The 21,958-nt window shown below is 38.9% G+C and overlaps 5 protein-coding genes across 5 annotated transcripts; 3 read left to right on the top strand and 2 right to left on the bottom strand.

Moving 5' to 3' along the window:
* Nucleotides 1-126: 126 nt before the first annotated feature.
* On the top strand, nt 127-5,873 carry MONOS_2505 (putative casein kinase I; the record flags this gene model as incomplete). The annotated part of the gene is made up of 2 exons (XM_067872430.1): nt 127-943; nt 1,078-5,873. The coding sequence occupies 2 exons, from the start codon at nt 127-129 to the stop codon at nt 5,871-5,873; spliced, it is 5,613 nt and encodes a 1,870-aa protein (XP_067729273.1).
* Nucleotides 5,874-6,591: 718 nt separating this feature from the next.
* Nucleotides 6,592-12,966, bottom strand: MONOS_2506 (uncharacterized protein; the record flags this gene model as incomplete). Its single annotated transcript, XM_067872431.1, has 6 exons — nt 6,592-12,087; nt 12,215-12,400; nt 12,452-12,561; nt 12,607-12,690; nt 12,737-12,905; nt 12,960-12,966. The coding sequence occupies 6 exons, from the start codon at nt 12,964-12,966 to the stop codon at nt 6,884-6,886; spliced, it is 5,760 nt and encodes a 1,919-aa protein (XP_067729272.1). The 3' UTR covers nt 6,592-6,883.
* Nucleotides 12,967-13,179: 213 nt separating this feature from the next.
* On the top strand, nt 13,180-18,593 carry MONOS_2507fu2508 (putative DENN domain-containing protein 2; the record flags this gene model as incomplete). The annotated part of the gene is made up of 2 exons (XM_067872432.1): nt 13,180-13,367; nt 13,421-18,593. The coding sequence occupies 2 exons, from the start codon at nt 13,180-13,182 to the stop codon at nt 18,321-18,323; spliced, it is 5,091 nt and encodes a 1,696-aa protein (XP_067729271.1). The 3' UTR covers nt 18,324-18,593.
* Nucleotides 18,594-18,607: 14 nt separating this feature from the next.
* On the top strand, nt 18,608-20,641 carry MONOS_2509 (putative Protein arginine N-methyltransferase). The gene is made up of 3 exons (XM_067872433.1): nt 18,608-18,853; nt 18,926-19,003; nt 19,061-20,641. Exons 1-3 carry the CDS (start codon nt 18,631-18,633, stop codon nt 20,407-20,409), a joined length of 1,650 nt encoding a protein of 549 aa, XP_067729270.1. The 5' UTR covers nt 18,608-18,630; the 3' UTR covers nt 20,410-20,641.
* MONOS_2510 (uncharacterized protein) lies at nt 20,533-21,946 on the bottom strand (the record flags this gene model as incomplete). The annotated part of the gene is made up of 2 exons (XM_067872435.1): nt 20,533-21,756; nt 21,909-21,946. 2 exons carry the CDS (start codon nt 21,944-21,946, stop codon nt 20,898-20,900), a joined length of 897 nt encoding a protein of 298 aa, XP_067729269.1. The 3' UTR covers nt 20,533-20,897.
* Between the last annotated feature and the right edge of the window lie 12 nt (nt 21,947-21,958).

The following is a 21,958-nucleotide window of genomic DNA, read 5'->3' as shown; positions in this document are numbered from 1 at the left end:
TTTTTCCGATTTGAAAGAATAAAAATGAAATTTTGTTATAAAATAATTGATCAGAAATTTTCAAAGTCCTTTTTCCAACAAAATTGTTGACATATAACCTTTTACACATCAAAAATCGCATAAATAATGCATGTTGCAGTTGAATCTCTTTTATCATCAGAACAATTGGACAACTGGATCGTTGGAGATTCGTATCGCATATTGTACAATCAAAGAATTGGCCGCGGAGCTTTCGGTGATATCTTTAAGGGATATTGCATTGCCACGAAAGAGGAAGTTGCTGTGAAAGTTGAATTAGCATCTGCAAGACTTCCTCAGCTTCATTATGAAACAAGACTTTATCGGATGCTACAAGGAGGTGCAGGCATTCCAAATGTTAGATGGTTTGGCCAAGATGATAAAATGTGTGTGATGGTTATGGATTTGCTTGGGCCAAATTTGGAAGAAGTTTTTTGGGGTTGTGGATTTCACTTTTCTTTAAAAACAACATGCATGCTTGCTGACCAACTCATTTCCAGAATCGAATATCTTCATTCAAAAAGTTTTATACATCGTGATATCAAACCTGAAAACTTTCTTATTGGCCGAGGAGCAAAAGAAAATACTGTTTATTTAATTGATCTTGGATTAGTGAAGAGATATCGAGATTCACAAACACATCAGCATATTCCTTATCGAGAAACAAAAGGGATCACTGGAACAGTTAGATATGCCAGCGTTAACACGCACATTGGGTGCGAGCAATCGCGAAGGGATGATCTTGAATCACTGGGATATGTACTTGTGTATTTTTTGAAAGGCAAACTTCCTTGGCAGAACCTACCACTCCTCAGCAAAAAATCCAAATACAGAAGAATCGCAGACGTGAAATTACAGACTTCTATTAGCGAATTATGTTCTGGAATTCCACACGAATTTGAGATATATTTCGAACATGTGAGAGGTTGAATTTTTTTTATTTAAATAATTTAAATACATTTACTTAAATTTGACAATTTCATTTCTTCTTTTTGCTATCTTTCCCACCATCTAATTGAACCTTTTTTTAATTAAAAAAAAATTTCTATTTATTTTCAGGCTTAAAGTTTGAAGATGAGCCAGACTATCACTATCTTCGCTCGCTATTCCGAGGTCTTGTTTCACAGGGTGTTGATGCAACGCCTTATTTTCTGATGCACCACGAATACAAACAGGAAGATTCTCTATTTGCAGGAATGCCATTTGGAGGAGCAGAAGAGGAAAATCGCAAAGCAGAAAGAGAACAAGAAGAAAGAAAGAAAACGGAAAAACTCGAAAAGGAAGAAGAAAGAAAAACAAAAGATAAGAAAGATGCATCCGAAAAACACGATATCAAAGCGAAAACAGAGTTTTTAACCCGAATTTCGGGAGAAACCTCAGCACGGCGTGTTACTTCTAAAGTGTTTGACTATGTGTTTGACTGGATGGCAGCAGAAGGAGGAGCCGAATGGCTTGTGCAGAACGAGAAGAAGAACAGGCCTGGTTTAGATAGAGGGATTCCAGAAGCAGAGCTTGAGGCGATGAATACGAAGAAGAAAGGGGAGAAGGGGGAGAAAGGGGAGAAAGATAGAGAAAAAAAGGAGAAGAAGAAGAACAAGAAGGGGAAGAAAGGAGAAAAGGGGGAGTGGAATAAAGAAGAGAAGGAAAAGAAGAAAGAAGAGAAGAAAGTGAGAAAGCTGGCGAAGGAAGTCAAATGGAAGGAGGAAATCGAAGAGCTCAACCGAACACTCGAAGCAAAGAACAGAGAAGAGAAAGAGAGAAACGAAAGAATGAGAAAAATAGCAGAGCAGACGGATTCTGAAGCAAAAGACAAAAGATGGAAAGATTCTTTTGATCCAAGCAATCCTATTGCTTCTTCTTCCTCCTCCTTCTCCTCTTCTCTTCCTCTTCTCCCAGTCCAATCAATCCAATCAATCCCATCTTCCCCTTATCCTCCTCAGGACTCTTCAAACACCCAACTTCCTGCTCCTCCATTCTCCAATGATACAAACGCCAGACAAGCTCTGCATACACTTCAGCCATATCACCTGGCGCACACACTCCAGTCCATTCACTCCATTCACTCTGCACATTTGGCTCAATCATCTCATCAAAACCCTACAAACACTTCGAATCCTTCATATCCATCAGTTCCTTCCTCCTCCTCTTCTTCTTCTTCATCTTCCTCCACAACAACAATAACAGCCCCCCGCTCTTTATCCCCTCAACCTCCATCCCCCATTCGCTGGCAGCGGTCGCGCGAAACACGAACAGGAATCACACTACAGCTGAGGAAGAGGAACGGGGTGTATGACGAGATAGGAGGGGTTCCTATGCAATTGGGAGGGAAATACAGAAAAGAACTGGAAGAGCTGCTGAACTACAAAGACGCGGCGATTGATCAGAAGTGGATGAAGGAGAACGAGAGGGAGAGGGAGAAGAGGTTGAAGAGGAAGAGGAAGGAAGAGGAAGAAGGGGGAAAAAAGATGGGAGGGAAATATGAATTTTACAATGAAGGCATTGCATATAATGCGGAACAGTTTGAAGGAACTTTTGCCGGCAGAAAGAATGAAATGGGGGATTTATCAGCAAACAGAGGATGGGAGCTTGGAGAAAAAGAGAAAGAGGGATTTGTGAATGAGAATTCGACGAGATGCAATATAACTAATATACCTTCTTCCTCTTCTTCTTCCAACGCTCCTTTCACCGAAAGCTTCAGCCAAATGAATCAGAGGATGCTGATAGACACGTTTATGAAGAAGGACAAGCAACGCAACGATTCCCTTCCATTCATCCCACCTTCACAGCTCCCTTCTTGGCTGGTTGATGAAGATGAACAAGAGTCTGATGCAATTCCAAATTCATCGTCATCATCATCTTCTTCTTCCTCTTCTTCCTCCTCTTCTTCTTCCTCCTCCTCTTCTTCCTCCTCCTCTTCCTCTCCTTCTATCCCCACCTGTCTCTCTTCCACATTCCCTCCACAATCAACCGACTCCCAGCAAAGCCAGTCAAACAAATCCTTTTCAAAGACGGTTGGATCTTCTCATATGATGTCCTATAGAGAATACAAGAACTTGTCTAAATTCAGCATAAACCTTGTTAGAGGCCCAGGAGTGAGAGGAAGAGGAAGAGGGAGAGGGAGAGGAGATGGAAGAGTACAGAGTATGAGGATACCACAGTTATCTGCATTTCCCCCATCTTCTCCTTCTTCTTCTTCTTCCCCTTCCTCTTCATCCTCTTCTTCTTCTTTTCATTCTTATTCCTCTTCTTTGGATTTTCTTCATTCACCCTCTGGTTTTGGCTCTGTGAACTCCAGACATTCAACAAGGATGGGGATGTCATTGGGAGAGTATGTGAAGAAAGGGCTGACATTGGCAAATGAACAAAGTATGATAAGAAAGGAGAATGAAGAGGAAGAGGAGAAGGAGAAGGAGAAGGAGAAGGAGAAGGGAGAGGGGGAAAGAAGAGAAGGGTTGGAGAAGAAGGAGAAGAAGGGGAAAGAGAAGATAGAAGGAGAAGGAGAAGATGAGGGAGAAAGAGAAGGAGGAGAAGGAGAAGAGAAAGGAGGAGACGAATCAGATGGATTGTTTGATGACTTGTTTGAAGCAGAAGTGAAACAAACCAAGAAAGACGAAGATTGCAATTTGTTTGGTGAAACAAGAAGAAAAATACCATTCAAAATAACAGAATCATTTTCGTCTCCGAATTTGAAGAGCAAAAGTTCTTCTTCTTCACATTTTTCTTCCTCCTCCTCTTCTTCTTCTTATTCAAAAGACAAGAAAATTCCATTTGTAGAACAAGAGTATGATGCAAAGGAGGAAGAAGATGAAAGCATTGAAGATAATAACATGATGAAGCAACAACGAAATGAAGGGAAAAAAGATTTTTTCGATGAAAAAAATGAAGAAGCAATAGAAAACATAGAAAACAATGAAAAAATTGATAGAGAAAGAGAAATAAACACGAAAATCGCCAAAGACAAGAAAGAAATGGAGCAACATTTGTTTCAATCGCTTTCAGAAGGAATGAATAAGAATCAGATAAGAAAAGATGGCAAATTGGAGGAACAAAACTGTATTGAAGATGAAAATTTGCATTCCGAACATAAAGAAAAAGAAGAAGCAAAAAAAGAAAAAGAAGATAAAGAAGAGAAAGAAGCAAAAAATGTGAAAAATGCAAAAAGAGAAGGAGAAGAAGAGTGGGAGAGCAAAGCAGAAAACGCAAGAACAAAAACTAGTCGCTGTGAAATAGAAGCAGAAAGCGAAGCAGAATCTGAATCAGAATCCGAAACAGAAACCGAATCAGAATCAGAAACCGAATCAGAAACCGAAACAGAGAGATGTGTTATGTGGAGGGAGAACTCGACCGATGAAGAGAGAGAGATACAAAGTGACTGGAGCGCTGAAATGTCTGGTTTATCGGCCTTCAGCTTCAATGGCACGAAAGACGGGATGCTGATGATAGAGAAGAAGAACGTGGATTCTGCAAAGGAGAAAGAGAAGAGTACGAATTCGCGTGCTTCTTCTTCTGCTGCTGCTTTGCCTTCTTCTTCTTCTTCTTCTTCACCTTCTGTTTCTTCTTCATCGTCATCATCATCACATCCAATTCTTCCTGCGGAAACATCTTTCAACAACAACAGCAATACAAACAACTCAGTTCATTCACAATCACCTCTCACTCCTAAATTTCCTTCTTCTTCTCCTTCCTCCCCTTCTTTTTCTTCTCCTTCCTTTTCTTCTTCTCCTCTTCCTCTTCCTCTTCCTCTTACATATTCCCATTTACATAGAACCTCCACCTCTGCTTCTGCTCATTCCACCCTCATCACGTCAAGCACTAAACTTCAGCGCCATTCTTCTTCTTCTTTGGCTTCAGCCTCTTCTTTTACTGCCACTTCGCTCAATTCTCTCAAACTTTCATCTCAAAAACCGCTTCCACCGCCTCCGATTCCGATGATTATGCCACTGACGTTGTCTTCTTCCACATCATCATCATCTTCCTCTTCTTCTTCTTTATCATCTTCATCATCTTCCTTGTCTTCTTCTTCTTCTGTGCCAAATGCAATTGCATCTGGATATCCTTCCATTTCTCTATCATCTCCTGCTCTTTCCTCTTCTCAGACGCCTCATACACCTCAAACACTCACCGCCATAACAAGAACAACTTCTACTGCTTCTTCTTCTGCCTCTTCCTCTCCTCCTTCTTCTCCTCCTTCGATTTCTCCTCCTTCTTCTCCATCACTTTCTCATTCTCCTTCTCCTTCTCATTCTCCTTCCTCTCCTTCCTCCCCCACCCTCAGTGAAGATGGGTATTATGTTGTGATGCAATCTTCCTTCAAAAGACCACCAGCTCCTCCGCCTTCCATTTCTGATGAAAATTTCTGTCCAACTTTGAAATCGTCAGCATCACTGCCAAATATGTCGAAGATGAAGGAGAGGAACGGAGAAGCTAAAGGAGGTGTTGGAGGAGGAGGAAGTGGTGGTGGTGGGTCAAATAGGTATTCGTCTTCATTTTCTTCTAATTCTTCTTCCTCTTCCTCCTCTTCTTCTTCTTTCACTCCTAATTCTTTCTCCAGCTCCACCGAACGCATCTCCCCACTGCACCATTGCCAAGTCAACCAGCATCTTCCCACTCCCATCCATGCTATTTCTTCTATCACTTCTGTCTCTTCCCATTCGCCCAACCATCTCTCTTCTCTCAATTCCCCCACAAGCTCCACTTTATCCACTTTGACCACCACTTCCTTTCTGAATGAGAATTCTGGTTCATTTTTGCCTCCTTCGCGATTGAAGCAAGAGAAAGAGGCGAATCCTGCTGTGTCTATTTGGAAGACGGCAAGAGTGACATCACATCTGCGCAGCCACTCGGGATTTAGCTGAAGGGTTGGGGGTGGAAGTTGATTGTTGTGTTGGATTTGTTTCTTTTTTCTTTTTTCTTTTCTTTTTTCTATTCTTATTTTGGCTTGGGCTTTGAAAAAACAGATTTTTTTTTCTGTTTCTTATTCTTTCCTTTCCTTTTTTTCCTTTCCTTTTTTTTCGACTTTTTAATTTATAAAAAAGAAATATCTTTTTCATCCGTTAATTTAGTGAAACTGTTTTTATGTTTAAGATTTTATGCAAAAATGTGCATAACTTTGAAATTATATGCCTCTAGATATTTTCCAACTGTTTATTACTTTGTGTGTATTTTTATTTTTACAAGAAGAGGTTTTTCCCCTATGTTTAACGTTGTTAATCTCTTTCTCTTTTTTCTTTTCTTTTTTTTTTCACTTTTATTTTAATTTTCATTTTAATTTTTGCATGTTTTTAATGTGGTGCGAATGGATATTGTCCACACAAGGCTTGCCACAAGACTGCCTTTTGGGCATTCAAATTGTTTCTAACTATTTCTAATTGTTTCAGTTTATTTTGCATTTCTTTTCTGTTTTCTTTTCTTTTCTTTTCTGTCTTTTGTTTGTTTGTTCTTTCTGCCTTTTTATTTGTTTGTTAAATGTTTTCAAATCGTATCGCAGAGCAAGTTGATAGTATTGTTACATTTTGTTTTGTTATTTTAATTTTTTTCGTTTTGTAATAAACAATTAACTTTCTTCTTTTTCAGTTCAAATAAACAGAATTCTTTCTGTTCCTTTTAATTCTAAGAGTTATAAAATCTGTTGTTAGTGCAAAACATGTTTCACTTTTTTTCTTCACAAAAAGCCTCAAGTTGTAATCAGGAAAATAAAACATATTGTTAAACGAAAAAATCTAAGCTAATAAATGAATGGATATTTACAAACTCAAACTCAACAAAAAGCTAAGAATAGTAAAAATAGTTTCTATGATAATTTTTTATTTAAAAAAAACGAATTAAAAATCAAAACAAGAATATATTCATCCACAATCACATTTATTCAGGCTATTTTCTTCGACTCTGAATTTTCCTTCTTTCTTTCTTCCCGTTTATTCAACCTAACCGTATAAAACAAGATAACACCTCCAAAAACCATTTGCGGAAGTGCAAAAATCGAGAAAATGAACGTTGGGTGCATCAAAATGCAGATGACAGTAATGACGATGCTGGTGATGCAGTACGAAAGAAGACACAAGATAAGAAAAAGGAGGGGGAGGTTGAAACGTGTTTCCTCTAAATAAGGAAGTTCTGTTTGAGAATGAAGGGAAAGGGAAAGAGAATGAGAAGGAGAAGAGGAAGTGGAAGAAGAGGAAGAAATGGAGAAAGAGGAGTTTGCTATTTCAGAAGGAGAAAGAGAAGAAGAAGAAGATTCAGAAGATTGCAATGAAGATTGACTTTTGGAGGTGTTGAGGATGGGAGAGGAGGAAGACGATGGAGAAGAAGGAGGAGGCGAAGAAGATGATGAAATTGTAGAAGTAGAAGAAATTGAAGCAATTGAAGAAGAAGATGATGATGATGAAGTTAATGTGCTGTAAGAAGGAGCTGTTGCGAATGATGCTGATGATGAAGTTGAAGAAGATGAAGAAATATCATTTTGTTCTTTTCTTTCGCTTTCATTCATTTCTTCAAATGAATTTTCATTATTTTGAACATTTTGCTCATTATTTGTGTTTTCTTGTTGTTGAGATGTTAAAGAAGAGTTAACGATTTCCTCTGATTGCTGCAAGGGCAGTGCGGTCATAAACAAAGATTCCTGTGAAATCACTTTATGCTCCAATGTGGATGTGGGAATATCTGAAGAAGATGAAGAAGAGGAAGAGGAAGAAAGAGTTAAAGAAGATGAAGAAGATGAAGAAGATGAAGAAGATGAAGAAGATGAAGAAGATGAAGAAGATGAAGTTGAGTTAGAAGTGATTGAAGAAGAAGAGGAAGACGAAGAAGACGAAACATCAATAGAAGTTAACTCGATTTCTTGTGCTAATTCATCATTTTCTGTCTTTTCCTCTTCTTTTCCAACATCTTTTTCTTTTTCTTTTTCTTTTCCTTCATCTTTTCCTCCTTCTTTTCCTTCTTCTTCTTCTTCTTTTTCTCCTTCTCTTTCTTCTCTTTCTTCCTCTCTTTCCCCTCCCTCTCCCTCTTTCCCCTCCCTCCTCCTCCCTCCACCATCTCTCTCTCTGTGATTCAAATACACCACCGATATCACAAACGGGTACGCCATGAAAAACACCATCAGAATCAGCACAACCACTCCTGTGTCTTCTCCTTTGTTCACATGGCCCATCTGCACTGAGCCCCACATGAACACAGAAATCACTGAAGGAAAGATTGAAATCCTGGTGTCGTTGATGGAGGAGAGGTGAGGAGGGGCAAAGGAAGAGGATTTGGTGGATGAGGGGTGGATGAAGGGAATGTGGGGAAGATGTGGGGAAGCAGAATTACTGGGTTCGAACAAAGAAGAAGAAGAAAAGGAAGAATTGTCAAAAGAAGAAGAAGAAGAAATATTAACAGAATTTTGATGGAATGTGGACGAGACAAGAGAAGAGGCTGTGCTGGCGAGTGCAGCATTTGTCGGCTTGACGTGCGAGAAGCCAAAGAAAAGCGGGCCAAACAGCAAAAGGACGATGTAAATGAAGAGACAGACAAAAATGCCGAAGGGGAGAAGATAATAGGGATAAAGAGAAGATATACAGAATTGAAGGAAACGTGAGGGAAAAGATGGGAGTGGAGAGGAAAAAGAAGGAAAAGGAGGAGTTTGTGTTGAATTTGGTTTTGGTGAAGATAAATGAGTTGACTGTGAAGGTGAATGAGATGAAGAAATAACTTTGTTTTCTGAAGAATTAATATGCGAATGAGATAGAGAAGAGTCTGAAGAAGATGACTTTTCTTCATTTTGGGATGGAGATAGCTCTGCCATTTCAATCAACTTCTTCTTCTTCTTCTTCTCTTCTTTTTCTTCCTCTTTCCTTTTTTCTTCTTTCACCTTCATTTCCTTTTTAATCTTCAAATTTTTCTTTCTCTTCCTCTTTTCGTAATTGAAATATTCCATTCGAAGAATAAAACGATGCACTGCTTTTGACCAAGAAAAGGGCAGAAGCAGATAAGCTGTTGGAATACATTCAATAAATCCGCAGTTTGAAAGGCAGCGGAAGCAACAAGAAGGATAAGGCAAGGAAATATCAGAAGAGGCACCAGAGAATTCAATGGAAGAAGAAGAAGATGATGATGATGATGATGAAGACAATGATAAAGTGAATGGTTCATCAGCCTCGTGGCTTCTTTCGTATTCTACAGCCACTCCTTCACTGTTGTTCCCATCATCATAATCATCATCTTCTCCTCCTTCTTCATTAATTCTTTCTGCTTCATGTTCTCCCTCTCCATTTTCCAGATGAAATGTGGGCTTCCACAGCACCGATTGCATCACATCAGCAAAAAAGATGTCTGATTCAGTGAAACTTTCTTTGAAAGCACTTTCTGTTTCTTCATTGCATTCTTCAAGTTTTACTTCTTCTTCTTCTTCTTCTTCTTCTTCTTCTTCTTCTGTTGTTGTTGCTGCTTTGCCTTCTGCTTCTTCTTTTTCTTTTTCGGCTTTTTGTATCTTTTGTTGGCTTTGCTTTTGATCCGATGAAGAAACATGAGGCGAATTCGATAAGTTGTTGTTCACATTATCTTTCTTTTCTTCGTTTTCCTCGCTTCTTTTCATCTTTTCCATTTCATTTTCATTATCCATCTTCACCATCTTCACCATCTTCACCATCTTCACCATCTTCACCATCTTCACCATCTTCACCATCTTCACTTCTTTCTCCCTCTTCTCTCTCATCACCATCTCCCTCTCCTCCTCCTTCATTTCTCTTCTCCCCAGCGAAATCGCACAGATCCTCACAAACCGCGAAGCCACAAGCACAAACATCAGAATCGCACTCCATCCAACCAACGCCACATCAATCATCTTCGCAACAGGCAGCTGCAACACAATGCGAGGCAGAGAAGGAGGGGGTAGACGTGTATAGCCAGAAAGAGAGAAGTATTGGAGAGGGAAGTCGAACTGGCGGAGAGAAGGGGAAGAAGAAGAAGAGGAACAGAAAGAAGAAGAAGAAGAAGAAGATAATGATGATGAAAAAGAGGAAGAATAATGATAATTATAATCATTATCATTATCATCAGCTTCGCTCTCTTCATTCGAAGCAGCACCTGAATAATACCCAACTGAGGGTACATCTGGTGGAACAGCATCCGCCAGCGCCTCATCCACCACGACATGCAGCTGAATGGAATGGAAATCTTTGCCTTTGGAAAGAGAAGGCACGCTTCCGTCCAAAGAGAATGGGAGAGGATCCCATTGAGACACAAACAGGGGAACTTTGTGCGGGTTTGGGCGGGTGGTGAGAGAAAGGTTGTATGTGAGAGGGGTGGAAGAAGCATCAGAAGCTGAATGGAAAAGAGAAGAAGAAGGAGAATTTGATTTGTTTGGAGTGCAATTCTTCTTCTGTTTGGTATTTTCATCGCTTGTTTCTTCTTCTCCTTCTCCTCCTGTTTCATCTTTCAATCCTTTTACATCATCTTTTTCAACTCTTCCTCCTCTTTTCCCTCTTCCTCTTCCTCTTCCTCCACCCCTTCCATCTCCTCCATCAATATCCACCCATGCCCTCACAACAGGCTTCTGGCAGAAGATCAGCGTGCGAATGTGAGTGGAATTGACAGCCATGTCAAATGGCGTGCGCAGAGTTATCTGCTCAGCCGACGGTGGGTTGGTGATCACTGCAGAGCATAAGGAAGGAACAGAGGAAGAAGAAGAAGAGGAAGCGGATGATGATGGAAAAGATGATGTTGAAGAAGGAGAAGATAATGATGATGGGGATGATTGAAGTGAAGTAATATCTTTTGAAATGTTTTTGTTCTTTTCTGAATCCTCTTCCACCTCAAAATTCCTGTTTTCACCTTCCATCTCACCAGTTAACTCAACTTTCTTTTCTTCCTTCATTTTCTTCATTTTCTTCAATTTCTCCGCTTTTATCTCAGCTCTTCTAAGCTCCTCGTCTCTTCCTTCGACTTCCCTATTCAAATAGTGTGTCTCTATGAACTCCCACACATCGTCGAATGGCGTCCTCCACACTCTCTCAAGCTTCTTCGTCTTTCTGACGAGAATATGAGAAGAAGAAGAGGCAGAAGAAGAAGAAATTGATGATGATGATGATGATGATGATGATAAAGATGATTGAAAAGATGATAGAGAAATATCTCCATTTCCAATGTCTGTATCGTTATTCAGCTGTATCTGCCCTATCTTCTCAAAGACAGGCACCTCAACGCTTGTGCTGCCCCATCCTCTCATTCTCGTCTTAGCACTTCTGATGATGCTGCTTCTCTTTCTTTCTTCTCTTTTGAAGAATCGCTTCTCTTCTTGTTTGCTCACTGCAAACATTATCCCCTTTTCGCTTTCTTTTGAATCAGAATCTTCATCAGAACTTTGTTCATGAGACAAATAACCGTTTCTGTTAGCATCTCGTTCTTTCACATCATTAATCTTAACACTCTCAATCGCATAATACCTCTTATCTGCATCATCATCATCCTCTTCTCCCTCATTGCTGCTTGCATAGTACTCATCGCTCCACACCACCATCTGATGGTCAATGGCATACAGCCGCCAAGCCTTGCTGTGCACAAACGAGCACAATTCGGCCTCTGCATAGCGCCGCGAACGCGAAAAGCGCTCCATTGCAGTGCTGTGGAAGTGGCCGTTGAGAAGGCCCCACAGCGGGCGGAAGGTGGAGGGCGGAGAGAAGGAAGAAGTTGTTTTTGTTGTTGTTGAGAGGGAAGAAAAAGAAGAGGAAGAAGAAAGTGTGTTGTTAATTGAGGAAGCATTGTCTGAATGTGTTGCTGATAATTCTCCGTTTTGCTTGTCAAACACTCCGCTTAGTCCAGCCTTTGCCAGCTGCTTCTTGTGTGTCCTTGCCCAGATTGCAGTGTGAGCTCCCGCTTCATTCACAAACTTCCCTTCTTCGAGAATTCTTTCAATTGCATCTTTCCCTCTTGCATTCAAGACACAGGCAGGTGAATGAGTCGCTAAAAAGACAAGATTTGCATCAGACACGTTGGAAGACGTGAAAGCGGCTTCAAGTTGCTTCATCCGCGAGATGTTTATTGAAAGAAGCGAATTGTCAGACACTTCACCAAAAAAACCGAGTGGTTGAATTAGTGCTATTTCGTTGGATTTGATCAAAAGTTAAAAAAAAAAGTTGGAAATTTTCGTATAATGATGAAATTGCAATGCATAATGATGGAAAGTCATTCAAAAATATTTCTGGCTTATAAAAAAATAAAATACCTGGGTCTAGAGTTGAATCAAGCAAAACAAATGTATATCGATTCAATCCATCATTCCGAAGTGAAGAATATGGCTGATCTGTCTGAACTTCAATTGTGGACGTATAAGCCATCTTTTTTTGAAAACCACATGAACTGTAATTTACAACATAATCAGTGCTTGTAAAAACAGGTGCCATTCCCGAACCTAAAAGCGCCAATTAAATATTCTCACAATAAAAGATAATAAGAATCAAACTATCGTGATTTCCTCTAACATCAACGATATAATCACATTTTTTCCAATTTGTCCGAGAGATTGAATCGTTGTAATCAATCCAGTCGCCAATCACTTGAGCTGTCTTTAATCTTTTTTTTATAAATCAATAGATTTTCATAAACGAGCAAGCACACCCGTCACTATTATGGACCATGTCACCAGTTACGATAACTTTTGCGGGATGAACGTATCCTTCCACAACTTCATTTATGAATGATCTGAAGAAACGAAATGTAAATGATTTTGAATATTATGAAATAATACTTCCATGACTTTCGGACTTTACTTGTTCTACCAATGTGTATGTCTGTGGCTTGTATAAACCAAGTGACGCCCATTGGATTATCATCAAGAACATATGAATAATCCTTCAAATGTTCAACATTTTCATTTGACAGTTGGGGAACAGGGTTGTGAAATATTGATGAAAGTGCTGTTGCCAATAGCCATATAGCAAAAATAAACGTAAAAGAAAACCACGTTAAACGCAGCATAAAAAAATTCTACAAAAATTATTAGATTGGGATATATAATTATGGATTTTGAAAAAATAATAATTTTATTTCATATATTGTTTATTCTTTGCAACGGCATCTTCAGCAAAATAGCTTTTTTCATCCAGTTGCATGACACCAAAGTTAATTGATGCATTGATTCACATATCTTTCGTGCCTTGTGATTATACTTCAAAGAACAAAACTCAGATTATGAAAATTGACAAAAATGCGCTGGAAGTTAAAAAAAAACAAACTGAAGCATCAGAAAAATCGCAAAAAATATTTAAGCTAGTGATTTTATTTGAGCATGATTTTGCTCAATGGCCTTCTCCTCCAAATATTGGAGAGTTTTGCTTTCCTGAGCGATATGCTTATCCTCATCCATTATTCAAAGGACAGTGTGTTCGTTCATTCTTTTTTTGTGCTTATTTTGTTTTTATTGATCATTTAGGAAGCCCTTTGTGTTTTGCTTGACAACACAATCCAATGAAAAGAGATATGGATTTTGCATGCGCTTCAAAGGTTGGGGAGAAAAGCCTCCTGAATGCGTTTGCATTTTAACATCTAACCACTGGAAAGAGACAATGCTTTTGATGCTTTCTCAAATTGTTGAATGCTATGTATCATCGGACGTTTTCAAAAAAGATTCACAACCTAGTAAAGACGATTTAGAAGAATTTTATCAGCCTATCATAAAAGAATTTGCTTCTGCTTCTCGAATACCTCGTCAGGGGCAATCAATATTTCTTAATTTTTCATCTTTAGTTAAGAAAGTCACGTTTTCACCAAACGAAATCCATAGACCAAGTGAGCCGTTTGAATCACTATGTGATGTAGATTTGTTCGCTATGTTTCACTATCTGTCTGCAACTGACATTGTCCACTTGCATATTTGGCTGCTGTTAGAACGGTCTATTATCGTCGTTGGAGACCGCATTGATCTGATCAGCGATTTGACATATGCTTTCATTCGCCTTCTCTGCCCTTTCAAATGGCCTCATCTGTATATTCCGGTTGTTCCGTACTCTTTGGTCGACTACATCGATGCTCCGATGCCCTTCGTGATGGGAGTGCTGCGACAGTGTGTGAAAGGACGCGAGTCGTGCTTATACGGCACAGGGAACACAGCAGTTGTTGACTTGGAGAAGATGAAGGTTTGGTTTCCTATTGAAAAGAAAGCGGAAAGGAAAATTGCAGCAAAAGAATCCACAAAAAAGAAAAAGAACACACACTCCAGCGGAGAACGAGAAAACGAGAAGGACGCCTTTGACTTGACGTTGAATGAGGATTTATTCAGTACCGATCCTCCGCAGTTTTTGAAAGAAATTGACTGGAGTTCTGTGAAAGTGCTCTTCCATTCTGTGAAGGCGCTTGCTTCTTCTTTCAAGCTGCGGCGGCCGATTGCGCTGAGCGCTGTTTCGTCGCCTGCTGTTTTGCGAAAGGGAGCTGAGCCCAAACAAGAAGCTGTTCATTGTACAAGTTCTTCTTTGGCTTCACAAGTTTCCTTGAGTAGTATCAGCAAAGAGATGCATTTGTTTCCACCTCCTCCGATGAGGAATCGAACAACACCAAGTTCTTCTCCTTCTTCCTCTCCTTCTTCCTCCCCTTCTCCCTCTCGTTCCCCATCTCCTTCCCCAACTCCTTCCCCCTTTTCCTCTTCCTTGCACATACGCCACCAAGATTTGTCTCGTCCTTTTATGTATTTCTTCTTCCACTTCCACGCTGATATTGCAGCCAGCATTTCCTGTCATCTTCTTCCTCTTCCGCCTCTTCCGCCTCATCCACACCGCTCAACGAACACTCACCAGAAAACAAGCAAGCCACGCAAAAAGATGCTTTCTGCTACGATTTCAATGGCAAGAATAAACAATGTGAATGAAATCAACAAAATTGGGAAAGGGCAATTAAACAGACAAAACGGGCAAAACAAGAAAATTAGCCAAAATCCCAGTGTTTTTAATGATTCCTCCACACTTTCTCATCTTTCTCTGTCTTCTTCTCTGATGACATCAGCCTCAACAGCTGTGCTCCCTTCAGTCACTCTATCAGAGCCAACCGATGAGTCAATTGCTTCCGATGCGCAGTTTTTACCCGCACAGCTTGTTCGCTTGCAAAAATTTGTTGAGTCGTTTCCGAAGAATTCTCAGCCATTTGCAGAGTTTTTGACTGAAACGAGGATATTTCTAGAGTGTGCGATGATGCTGAGGACGAGAAGAGAAAAGGAGAAGAAGAAGAAAGAAAAGGAAAGAGTTAGCCAGCTCATGAGAGCGAAAGAGGAAGAGGAGAAGAAGAGGAAGATGGAAAGCGATAAGGAATTTCATGAGTTGCTTCAGCAAAAGCAAAAATCGAAGGGAAACAAAGCTATTTTTGATAAGTCAAGTAAAATAGATAGCAACGTCCACACAGAAGAAGAAGACAAAATTCTTAGTCAGTTTTCATCTGCTCTCAAATACAAAGCAGATGAAGATGCAATTTTGGTGGAAAAGTTCAATAATTCTTCTGTTTTGACGCAAAAACCGAAAAAAGCCAAGAAACTTTCTCTTGTTTCGTCTCCTTCTTTGAATCCTTTCTTGAAGCCGCCTGAAAACATAGCTTTTTCAGGTGTCAATGAAACAAATGGCATAACTTCTTCAGATGAAATTGTTCAAACAAAGCATTCATTTGATTCTTCTTCTTCTTCTTCAAATTCAACTGTCAACGATATTCACGCTAAGCAACACTTCACTGATGCTCAGTTTTCTTCATTGAACAAGACCGTTTCTCCTTCAATACTCGCATTATCATCCTCTTCTTCTACCTCTTCTCCCTCTTCTTCCTTCTCCTCCATTCACTCTTCTCCTCGTCTTTCCAGCCAACTCCGCTACACGCCTAAGCTAAGCGATGCCTTTTTAGTTGAAATCCAAACGTGTCTGTGCAACAAGCCATCTTTGGTTGAGTGTGGATTTTTGGGTGTTGATGAAGAAAAAGCGAAGGAGATGATCTACAAAATTCTGAATGGAATTCCCATTGAAGAAATGGAAAGAGGAGAAGAAACAGAAGAAAAAGAGAGTTTTGATGGAAAAAAGGAAATAATTCAAAAAGAAAATGACTCGAAATTTTCAACTGAAAAAAATGAACAAACCACAAAAACAACAAAGAACACCAAAGAAACCATCAGAAAAATAGAGTCAATATATTCTGCTATTTCTCGTGATGCTCCTGCTTCAAACAACATCAGCAAACACGCCAATTCAAATGCAAACACATATTTATCATCAAACCAGCCTCTTCCTCCTCCTTCGCGCGGAAGCTATTCTCAACAGAACACACTGAAACGGGCACACACTTCACTCGCTGCGATTCCCACTCGCGATTCTTCTTCGCTTTCATCGCCTTCTTCTTCTTCTTCTTCAAATTCTTCTTCTGTAAATTCTTCTTCTTCTTCCTCCTCCTCTTCTTCTTCTTCTTCCATTTCACCGTCTAATACATCTTCCGATTCTCATCCCATTTCAACACAGCGCAAATTCCGTCCTCCTTCTCCTCCCCCTCCTCTTCTTTCTTATTGTGCCTCATTCACTCATTCCACTTCCTTTTCCCTGCCTCCTGGCACACCCAACATTTTCCCTATTTCTTCTTCTCATTCTCCTTCATCACTCAACAATCAATCTTCACTCACTTCAAGCAATTCTTCTCAAACTTCTGATATTTCATTGCCAAATTCTTCAATTCAACAGAATACTTCTTCTCCTTCTCCTCCTCCTCCTTCTTCTTCTCCTTCTTCTCCTTCTCCTCCTCCTTCTTCTTCTTCTTCTTCTTCCATTCCAACAAAAGTTGTCGTTGTGGATGTATCATCTCCTGCTGCATCGAATGAATCAGAATCAGATAGTGACCAAAACAGCGAATTTTTGGTTTTTCCTTCTTCTTCTTCTTCCTCTTCCTCTTCCTCTTCCATTACCACTTCATCACAAGAAAAGAACCCTCTTATCACCTCTCAAACTTCTTCTCCTTTCACTTCTTCCTCTTCTAATTCTTCCTCTTCCTCTTCTTCTTCTTCTTCTTCTTCTCCTCCTCCTCCTCCTCCTCCTCTAAATTCCTTATTTCGCAATCGCACATCATCCTTTTCCGACGCCTCCACTTTTCGCCATGCCATTCGTATTGAATATCCTCCATTGAATTTCAGTTCTTCGAATGCAATGGCAAATTCATTGAATTCTCAGTCTTCTCCATCCCCTCAGTCAGCTTCACAGCAAAAAGGGCAGCTTTCTGCTTTGGATTATCTGAGATATTTGGCAGAGAGAGAAGAGATGGGACTTGAAAGGGAGAAAGGAAATGGACAAAGGGAGTGGGTGAGTGAAGAGAAGGAGAAGGAGATGGAGAATGAGGAGGAGAAAGAAAAAGAAAGAGAAAGAGAAAGAGAAAGAGAAAGAGAAAGAGAAAGAGAAAGAGAAAGAGAAGAGAAGAAAGAAGAAGAGGAAGAAGAAGAAGAAAATGAGATAGTTGAGGAAACAAAGCCACAAGCTGGTGAATTCAATGATGATACAAGTAGCATTGAAGAAATAAAACTTTCTTTTTCTCAGATTTTGTCCAAGTTCAACAACGGAACAAGCACGTTATCCAAAAAAGCAGCACCGTTTGAGGCATTTGTTGAATCAGATAGAGAAGAGGAAAAACAGAAAATTCAAAGAAATGATAAGAGAATGGAAAAAGAAGAAGAGGAGGAGGAGGAAGAGGAAGAAGAGGAGGAAGAGGAGGATGAAGAAGAAGAAAGTGAAGAAGTTAAAGAAGGAGAAAACGAAATGACAGAAGAAATAAAAACAACTAGTGCTAACAATGAAGATGTTTGGTATGATCCGATAAGCTCGTTTAGGCTTGGCTCAACATTCAGACTTGAGCAGAAATACAAAAATAACACGAAAAACAAAGAAAATAAAGAAAATAAAGAAATTTCCTGGTTTTCGGATAAAAAAGAAATTGATGAAAGGAAATCGAATAAAATTCTTAAAACTGTAGATAATGATGGAGAAGATGAAGAGGAAGGGGAAGGGGAAGAAGGGGAAGAAGAAGTGGATGATGAGATTATGAGAGATAAAAATAGGTTAAGTTTTTCTAAAGGTACAAACTTTGGAATTGCAGAAGATGAAAATGACATCTTCTTTCGTGTTCATTCAACAGAAGGAGAAGGCAAAACGAATGAAACTGCTGTGATTGGAGACGATTTAATTGAAGAGTCTATTGAAGAGAGCTCAGATAATTCAGAGGAGGAATATGAAGAAAGTGAGGACGAAGAGTTTTCGAAGGATTTGGGCTACACCCAAACAGGACTCCATCCAATACTTTCGCAATTTCATTTTTCGCGTTCACCACAGATGAAATAGAAATCGGTTTTTGTGTTATTGTTGCACCTTGAATGATATTCATTTTGCTGCGGTAAATAATTGTTATTTGCTTTTTGATGATTATTTTGAACATGAATTCATTTTGGTTGTATGTTTTTGCTACATAGTTGTTGGATTTTATTTTCAAGAAATCAAAAATGTATATTTAGTTTTTCGTTTGCTTTTTAGCATTATGTCTATGATTTTTTATGAGTTCTTTTTTCAACTGCGATAAAGAAAATAAAATATTTCCTTTGGAAAAATAATAAATGATGAAATGGTTTAAGATCACATTTTGTTATTTTTAATGAGCGAAAACGTTGAAAATAAAAAGCAAGAAAGTCCAGAAGATCAGCCTTACTTTGAATCTTACAGTCATCTTTCGATTCATCTTACTATGTTGAAGGATCAAATCAGAACGCTTGGGTACAGAAATGCTATATTCAAAGCTGCTGAAGACTTCAAAGATAAGGTTGTTTTGGATGTTGGATGCGGAACAGGAATTTTATCGCATTTCTGTTTAAAAGCTGGTTTGTTTACAGTAAATCTTTCTTTATCCTATCTGTCTAATGCTCAAATTTGTGAATGATTTTGATTTTTAGGAGCTAAAAAAGTATATGCCGTTGATGCAAGTGAAATTGCTGAGCAAGCAAAACTTGTTGCTCAAGCAAATGGAGTTGGTTTGCTTTAATAAATCTTATAATGAATGAAATCGATATTATTTAAAAATTATTTAGCTGACAAATTGATTATCATTAAGGGACGAATAGAAGAAGTTGAACTTCCAGAACAAGTCGATATTATTGTATCTGAATGGATGGGTCATGGCCTCTTGTATGAATCAATGTTTGATTCTGTGATCGTTGCGAGAGAAAAATGGCTGAAAAAGGACACAGGATTTTTGTTCCCTTCTCATGCCAGAATGTTTATGGCCCCATTCAATGATGAAGAATACTATCATGATACCATTTCTTTCTGGAAAGATGTTTATGGTGTAAACATGAAATCTATCATTCCGTTTGCCAAAAAGTGCTTTTATCATGAAGCTGAAGTTGCAACTGCTGCAGTTGAACAAATAACTGCAAATGAGATTTGCTTGAAAGAGTTTGAACTCAAAAAGACAACCGCAGCAGAATTGCGTAACTTTTCCTCTGATTTCACCTTCAAATCACAACAAATTGGAGAATTCAATGGATTTTGCGTATGGTTTGATGTTGCCTTTGAATCGCCTTCAATGAGAAAGAGGTGGCTCGATGGTGAAGATGTGAATGCACTGATGATGAAATCCCTTGACGATATTGAAGCCAAGGAAAAACCGTCATCATCAGCAGCACCTCCAAAGTTCGTCAGCACCTGGCATTCAGCTGCTTCATCGTCTTCTGCAATTACTCCGAGAGAAGCTCCGAAGCCGCTGCGAGAATCGTCTACGGCTGAAGGATACACTCCATTTGTGCCGTGTGCCCCAATCTTGTCAACGTCTCCGTTTGCACCGCCGACTCACTGGTCGCAGACGCTGCTGCATCTTCCGCTGCGCCTTTATCTTTTGCAGGACGATGAAATCAAAGGAAGGATTGAGCTTAATTCGATGGACGTGAAAGTGTCAAGGAAAATGCTGTTCAAACTTGATTTGGAAACGTTTGTGGAAGACGAGAAGGAAAAAGCCGAATCGAGCAAAAAGGAGAGTAAAGAGGAAGAAGCTAAAGACGAAGCCAAAGCAGAGAAAGAGGAAAAAGAAGAGAAAGAGGAGAAAGCAGAGAAATCCGAGAAAGAAGCAGAGGAAGAGAGTGAGGAGGAAGAGAGCGAAGATGAAAGAATCGGAGAAGAAGAGCCGAGCTTTGTTGGGCTGTACCGCGAAAGAGCATTCAGATGGATGGATGCTGTTGCGGAGGCCAGCAAGTCTCGAAACAAGAGCAAAGCAAGCAGAAGGAAAGGAAGGAACAGCACTTATTATTACAAGCCAGGGAACAAGAAAGAGGAAGAAGAAGGGAAAGACAATTCTTCTGCTTCGAAAACAGGAGATGTTCCACTTCCTCCTCCGATTTCCAACAAGAGAGAAATATTTAAGTTCGAATTTGCATTAGAGTAAAAATGTGTTGAAATGTACGAAATTAGAATTGAAGATAACAAAAGATTTATTTTTATACTAATTGACACTTTTTTATAAAAAAAATATATTATTCTGTCTATTTATATACATTTCATGAGACTGTTTTGATATTTTTCGATTGTTTGTCAATTCGCAATGAATGTTAAAAAAAAAATAATGTCAAGGTTTTTTCAAAACATTGATGAAATCTCATGGCATTATCAAAATGAAATGGAGATGTTAATTCTTTCACTACAGCAACAATTTGAACATTATCTCCAAAAAAAGTACTTAAAGACTTATTCAAACGTGTCAAAAAGGAGAAAGAATCCACAATACGAAAATTTCTTCAAGAATGTGGAGTATTAATAAACGCAAAATTATTAATTTTCATGAAGTGTAACTGCTTTTTGCAGAAGATCGTGAAGTGTTGTTCTTTCGTTTATTCATCTTTCAATTCCATGCATATCGAATTGTTCATGATGTAATCAACCTTTTTCTTCTTCTGTAATTAATTGTTGATCATCGAAAAGAGGCATTTTGTGTTCTTCAAAATCATCTGACAGTTCTCCTTCTTCCCGCTCTTCTTCATTTCTTATCCTGCTTTCATCAGAAGAGCTTTCACTTATACTCATATCCTCCCCTGAATCATCACTTTCTTCATCGTCTTCTTCATCGTCTTCATCGCTGCTTGGACTTGAAGAACTGGAACTTTCGGATTCTTCATCTTCGTGTTCTTCAATGGGCTCATGGAAATCGGTGATTTCATTATTTTCTTTAACTTTGTCCGTTTCTTTTGTCAAACTTTGATCAATAATTGCTTCAGTTGATCTAAAAAAGTCTTTTTCAACCATGTATCGTAAGCATTGCATAAATGCGCATATCTCTTCGTTTTTTTCCTTTTGGGTTAATTTATCAAGAAGAGATGGACGCTTTCGCGGTAAATGAAGCTTTCTTCCATTTCCTTTAAATCTTTCGTTTCTTTTTCCTTTTTGTTTTCTTTTACCACGTTGTTGTTTTCGTGCATTACGCTTATCTTCTGTTTGTTTTACTCCAGTAGAATCCAGATTACTTGAAAGTGTCACTGTACCTGTGCCAATTTTTGAATCTGTAATAGTTTTTAATGTCTCTGGAGATGCATCATTCACATCAAACGAAGAAAATCTTTTACGTTTTCTTTCTTCATCTAGTAATAATTTCTTTCTTTTTTTCTCAGCTAATTCGTGAGCAAGTTTTTCTGCTCTGTCCAATTGCTCAACTACTTTCTCTTTTGAAGGATACCTTCGGCGACGCTCAGCAATCCACAATTGTATTTGATCTTTTGTATCAAAAGCGTTTTTTAAAAAACTTTATTGATATCGAATATTTTGACAAATTGTATGTAACCCAGAAATATAAAAATTAATTATTTTTTACAAAAAATGCAAGTGAAAGGAAATAAAACTTTAAAATAGCAATATGCTTGTAATAATAAAAAACGCACTTTCAACTCTACATACTCTGGTATTTCATCATTTGATGCAATTGACCGTTTCATAAAAATTAATAT

The sequence above is a fragment of the Monocercomonoides exilis genome, assembly GCF_001643675.1.
Source record: "Monocercomonoides exilis strain PA203 chromosome Unknown scaffold17-1647472, whole genome shotgun sequence".
NCBI classification, from domain to species: Eukaryota; Preaxostyla; order Oxymonadida; family Polymastigidae; genus Monocercomonoides; species Monocercomonoides exilis.
The sequence above is the reverse complement of the archived record's forward strand: the minus strand, read 5'-3'. Positions and strand labels throughout refer to the sequence as shown.